Here is a 6496-nt window from a genome sequence, read left to right as displayed (position 1 = left end):
CCAAGCTAAGACCCCTGGCTGAGCTCCGCAGGGAAGTGTCTCCCAGGGGCATTTTGAGGATGCGGTTCCGACCACTGCCTGCTCTCAGCAGAGACAGCTGACTGACTCAACTTGCCTGCTACCAACTCCCTAACGCCCGGCTTTGCCCGGCGCCCACAGTATACTCAGCTGCCATCGACCATGGAAAGGGGAAAGCAACTCTTGTCCCTTCCACATGGAAGATGGTGAAATTGACGTTTAAACGTTTAAAAGAGTTGTCGAAAGTGAATTCAACAAAGCAGTGTTGTAGCTGGAAAGATCAGCTGACACCTGTCCCCGGGTTTGTAGGTCACAGACTCTCTGTAAGTTTAGAGCAGTGTTTCACTTACCATATACCTCCCTGAAAGCTTCTGTTTACTTTCTGAAACTGTGGATACCCGTGGAGAAGGATGGGGTGTACATTCCAGACGCTTACCCAATATACACACACTGAGCCGGCTGCCTGTAGGGTACACAGCTTCTAAGGAGAATTTCTAAGGTTGTTAGAAGAACAAATGAGGCCTTAAGGGGAGTGGGCTCCGATGTACAAGGAAAATGGCCCCTACCCCTGCAAAAACAGGTCAGAAACAACCTCTCCGTGATGACAAATAAAAGCCTAACCAGTTGCCTCTGTGCTTTTTCAAACTGCATTGCTCCCCGCTGCATCTTCATTAAATAAATGCAAACACGTGTGCCTTGAAATGGGCGGGTGTATAAGAACATCCTGCGCAATTATATCTGGGCTGCCACCGATTTATATCACAGGCTCGCATAGATCTGGGGGATATTAAGTCATGACGACAGCTGAGCATGACAAATGCAACAGAACCCAAGTTGGAATGCCGAAGAAATGCAACTGCAAGCCCCATGCAGACAACCACGCACACCGGAGTCTTCCCTCAACCCACACGTGGCCGCACTTCGAGGCGCTTCACCACCTTGATTCACCCCAAGCACACACCCCGGAGGCTCCGCCGCCCGCCGCGAGCCGTCTCCAGGCGTGCGGCCGCGCCTGCATCGCCAGGTGGGGACTGTCGCGCGTCCCTGGGGACACTCGCCCTCCCCGCCCGCATCCCCTCCCGCGAGCACACGCGCGCCCGGCGCCCCCACCGGAGCGGCGGCCGCCCCGGGGCGGGGGGCAGGGCTCGGCGGGGCGGGGCTCGGCGGGGCGGGGCGGGGCGGGCCCGGGCGCCCGGGGAGGGGACAGGGGCGGGCGCGGGGCGGCGCCCGGCTCACGTGGGCGGGCGGGAGCAGCTGAAGGTCCGCTCCGGAGCCGGGGCTGTCCTCTCGCGCGCGGCGCTGGCCAGGGCGGCGGCGGTGAAGGAGGAGGAGGAGGAGGAGAGGGAGAAGGAGGAGGAGGAAGGCGGCGGTGGCGGTGGCGGCGCCGGCGAAAGCGGAGGGGAGGACGGGGGCGGCGTCGGACTGGAGCCGAGCGGCGGCGCGAGCTGCCCGGGGCGCTGTCGTGCGCTCGCCCGCCGGGCCCCCACCCCCGAGCTACACCCTGCCGTGCCCAGCTCTGCCCGCGCTCGTGCCCCAGCGGGGAGCGCGCCGGGGCTGCCCCCCGAATGACGGGCGGAAGGTTCGACTTCGACGATGGCGGCACCTACTGCGGCGGCTGGGAGGAGGGCAAGGCGCACGGGCATGGCATCTGCACGGGGCCCAAGGGCCAGGGCGAGTACTCGGGCTCCTGGTCGCACGGCTTCGAGGTGGTCGGCGGCTACACCTGGCCCAGCGGCAACACCTACCAGGGCTACTGGGCGCAGGGCAAGCGGCACGGGCTGGGGGTGGAGACGAAGGGCAAGTGGATGTACCGGGGGGAGTGGTCCCATGGTTTCAAGGGGCGCTATGGGGTCCGGCAGAGCCTGTGCACCCCCGCTCGCTACGAGGGGACCTGGAGTAACGGGCTGCAGGACGGGTACGGCGTGGAGACCTACGGGGACGGAGGTGAGCGGCGGCGCGGGGGGCTCGGCCGGCGGGCGCGGGGGGCGGCGGGGGGACGGAGACGCACGTGTGCGGAAACCCGCCAAAACACCTGCGCGGCCTCGCACCCGCCTCCCGCGCCCGTGGAGGGTGTGTTGGGACGCAACCGGTGCGAGGGGGGTCGGGGGGGGGGGGTCTGACCGGGTCCTGGGCGCGGGCGCCGCGTCCACGCTCGGGGCGGCCAGGCGTGGAGGTACCTGGCGGGCGCCGGGAGGAAACGCCGCCCGCCCGCCCGGGAGGTTGGGCTGCAGCGGGGACGCTGTCACTTGAGCCCGTCACATTACGTTCCTGAGCCCTCCCTCTCCCGGCCGGGTTTGAAATCGCCACTCCCCGGGAGTCAGGGCGAGCGCCTGGGCTCGCGAGGCTGGCGGCGGTGGGTGCTGACCGCTCCCGGATTGGTTTCACGAGGAGTCGGATTTCGCTGCCGGTCCTCTCGTCGCCTAAAGATAGCAGGCAGAACCCCATCACTAGGATGTGGGGGGATGGCGCCTTATTTGGGGCGCGTTGGGAAACATCCCGGCGAGGGGAGTAGAGAGGGCACCTGACGCGCGCAGGTGCAGCTCGGAGGGTGTGGTGTTTGGTTACTGGTTTTCATTCGGTTCCTGAAGTGTTGGTGTTTGGTCCAAAGAATGGGAGTCTTTGTTGAGCCGGAGCTGCATGGACAAGTCACTAGGAAAACATTTTAGAAACGAACAAGGAACTCCAGGTTTTAAAAAATACAATTGAGCGATAGCGTCCGGATAGTCGTTAAGTTAGCAGCTGCTTTACTCCTGAGAATGGCAGTGCCCGATACTGATTTGCACCAAAGTGCATGACCTGAACAGTATCCTGGCGAACAAAACAGGGTGAACCAAACTCACCTTACTTTAATATTTAACAATATACTTGCAAAAGAATTTATGTGTATGTAGAGCAGACTTTCTCTTTTCCAAAGGTATACATTATTGAAACAGGTGTCAGAACCTGATGAATTTCCTTGCTGAGAAAGATGAATAGGTTATGCTTTGGCAAAATAAGTTTTCTGATAATAAACATAATCGTAGTTCATTGAAAAGGGTTGTAGGAGGCGATGCCATCTTTTGGAGTTAGGCAGCCCAGAGTGGGAGGATCTTAAAGGGACCCAATTAAAAGTTCCTCCAGCCCAGTGCAACCCCAGTTATGCCGTTGCCTATTAAAAAAAAAAAAAAAAAAAAAAAAGCTTATACAATTTATACACTTCACTTACTCAGAACACGGGCCGTGTTTCAAATGCAAAACAGCAGAATGGTAGGATTTGCTAAAAAGGACATTTTTTTGGTCTTAAATAAAGGACATGTTTCTCATGGATTAAAAGGAAGAAAAAAAAATCATTATCGAATACTTTTATATGGGCTATTTGAGTCCCAAATTCCACAGTAGTTAATTGGGGCCCTTAAATGTTCTGAATGGGCACAGGGTGCCTTGGTTGGCAGCCCTATCAACATGTTAGATTGCGATTGGGTTTTATTGGAGGCCCCAGCTCTTCAATATAATTAAATTCCATGTTCGTAAGTGGGACACAATATTTATTTTCTTAAATGTGTGCATCATGTTATAACCTTTTAGGAAGGCTGTGGATAGTTCTCTTCAGTTCGGGAGCGTTAAAAATAAATTAGTCTCCTTTTAAAGTTACTGCTCATTAAACAAAATCTCTTGGTTTAGAGTATTCATTTTACCTAGTAATCAAAAAATATATATAGCACAGTGAAGGTCTCTGTCTGTTTTGTGGAAGCTCAAGGAAGTGTTCAGGCTGACTTTGTGGATAATCTGCCTTCTGTTTAAAATTTTTTAAAAAATTAAAGACCTTAAAATTTGGCATCACCATAAAACAGCAGGGTTTTTTTTCTACAAAAAAAAAAAAAATCTAGCATGCCACCAGTTAAGAAGGGGGGAAAAATACACTTTAAAAATCATGATTGCGAGTTTACTTTGTGGTAGGTGGTTCCCTGCTTTTATTTGTCACTCTTTAATTAGAAAGTCCTTCATCATAAAAGGTAGGGTCTAAGTGGAAGTGTATAACTTACTTTATAAGAAGGTTTTGGCCAAAATAGGAATTAATCACTTTCCCTATTGTTACGTCAATTAGCTGGGGGTTTTGTTTTTTTAATTTTATTGCCCTCTGCACAACTAGATGTTTGTCCCTCTACACCCTCTGTCGGACTTAGGGAAAATCTGATTCCATGTATTTTGGGGTGACATTAAGTTAGAGGAGGAGGGATGTTAGTAATTCCATGTGAGAAGTATCATGTGACTTATTAGTGATTTGTGTGTGAAGTGTTGCTGAGTAGAAACCCCTGAATATTACATCAGAATAAACTGGTACTGTACTCATAAAATCCAAGTTGAGGTGCCCAGCATTTTTGGTGCAAATTCTGATCTTCTGTACTTCATTTTCCCCCAACTATCATAAAGCTACTGGAAATGTCTAGGAAGACGCGTTGTCGTTAACGGTATGCACGCTTGCACACACCCATCTGTAGCATATAAATGTAAGTTTGCATGCAATGGTCTTCACTGGAACTCATTCTGAACTAGAGGCCTTCAAAATGGCTCTATCCAGATAATCAGCTCCCAGGTGAAAAATCCTAGAACAGAATTTAAAACCAAGCCCATGAAAATGAGTCTTACGCTTGTGAAATCTGCATCTATCTTTAAGGAGCCGAGAGGACCTCATTAGCGCTTTAGTTGAGCAGCAAATAAAGAAGTTGAGACCCACCTGCTTCATAAAGAAACAGCGACCCTTTTTTCTAGTTTCACCGACTGCACTAAACATATTTTAAACTTCAGATGAACTACTGACAGTTTGGCGGTAAATTGGTTTCTAGCAAACCCACTAAGGAATTCTTCCATAGACTGTGATTTAACAGAATAGGGTGGGAATGTGGCCAGCTGTTGGCCTGGCCTTCCCTTACTTGACAGTTAATCAGAATCCTGAACTTTCTAATTAGTGTTGTTGCTGTAGACTGCTTAGGTTTTCAAGCAATACTTCTTGGAAAATTCCAAATATTAGTTCTACTTTTGAGATATCAATTCAAAGGAACTAGCTGTTGATGTTCTCTCACTGCTAAACATTTGCCAGGATCATATGATTGCCGTTTAAAAGTATAAATACTCTACGTATTCATTCAGACAGCACCCTTGGAAACTTTTCTAGCAAAATTAACTTCATTATGTAGGAAAGTTAGAAGGCTATAATCTCAGGATTCCACACTTATTTAAAAGAAACAAAATATTTAAAATAAGGTGGTTTGTTTTAGTCTGTGTAAGTCAGATTGTATACATTTTATCCTAGCATTTAAATTGTATCTACATTGTATCTAAATTGTATCTACATAGGCAAATGTCAAAATTGACATTTCCTGATAATTCCGTTTTCCTCTCTGTTAAGGTGGCGACGTTTGAAGATGGCTAGTATTCAGTAGGAAGTTTCTTTCCTTAAAATGTTCTATGTGACTGGTCCTGCCCTTTTGGGTTTACCCTTAGAGAAGGCTCTTGCCCAACTACCTCCTCAGAAGGGCCTAGATGTCCAGTTAAGACTTTCACATCTACCAGCATATGACATTCTCAGTACCAGACCTATTTCATATTTCACTGTTGCCCTGCTATTATCTGTTAACTAGTATAACAGAATGAACAGAAAGAGGAGGTCATCTTGAAATTGGTCCGAAGTTTTTATTTGGGGGCCATTGTGGTTTTAACTTTTAAGTGCAGCCTTTGTTGACACAATGACATAAAACCACTAGCATTTTTGTTCAGAATTTTGAAATGAAATGCATGCCACACGATGGACATCTGATGTGGCAATTTAAAATGAAAAATGCTTCAAGGTAGCTCTATGAAATCAGAAACAAGGAGGTCAAGACAGACCGTCATAATGATTCATTTTCCGTGATCCTGTGAATTGTTATGAATACAGAAGTAATTGCATCTTAAAATTTCCACATAGCTTTGTTTGGGGAGGTACTATAATTTATTTTGTATTACTTTGTATAAATGAGCTATAATGTGGTATTCAAATGGTTTATTTTTTTTCAATTATAGCTTACATTCAATATTATTTTGTATTAATTTCAGGTATAGGGTTAGTGGTTAGACAATCATATTTTACAAAGTGTTCTCGCCCTCTTCCCCCCCCCCCCCATATTTCCAGGGGAGGTCCTATAATTTAAATTTTGCTGTTACTGAAAGGAAATGGCCTTGATTTTGAAAAGAAAAATTTAAATTCGCTAATTTTAACATTCATTTCTTCCTAAGAATATTTACAACTCTGTACCAGGTTATTTTTTAAAATGTGCCTTTGCTAATTTTTTAATAGAAAGCCTTACTGAACATAAATGCTTTAGATTAGAGGTTATCCTTTTCCTGAAAAGGCATAATATTCATTGAAAAAGTGATCTGGTATCAAAGTTTTAAGACATCTTTGCTCTAAGATGAATTCCATAATGTTAAAAATGGGAGGTTTCCTTTGGCCTTATCTCAG

At 48.0% G+C, this 6496-nt stretch overlaps 1 protein-coding gene across 1 annotated transcript in view; it reads left to right on the top strand.

The window, feature by feature from the left end:
• The first annotated feature begins 1355 nt into the window (after positions 1 to 1355).
• JPH1 (junctophilin 1) overlaps positions 1356 to 6496 on the top strand; it is an 86452-nt gene continuing 81311 nt past the window's right edge. The window contains exon 1 of the mRNA XM_081111025.1: positions 1356 to 1962. Coding sequence (XP_080967151.1) covers positions 1584 to 1962 — 379 coding nt within the window. The 5' untranslated portion in view covers positions 1356 to 1583. The remainder of the gene's footprint in view (positions 1963 to 6496) is intronic.

This window comes from Myotis nattereri, assembly GCF_964212035.1.
Source record: "Myotis nattereri genome assembly, chromosome: 17".
Lineage (NCBI taxonomy): Eukaryota > Metazoa > Chordata > Mammalia > Chiroptera > Vespertilionidae > Myotis > Myotis nattereri.
The sequence above is the reverse complement of the archived record's forward strand: the minus strand, read 5'-3'. Positions and strand labels throughout refer to the sequence as shown.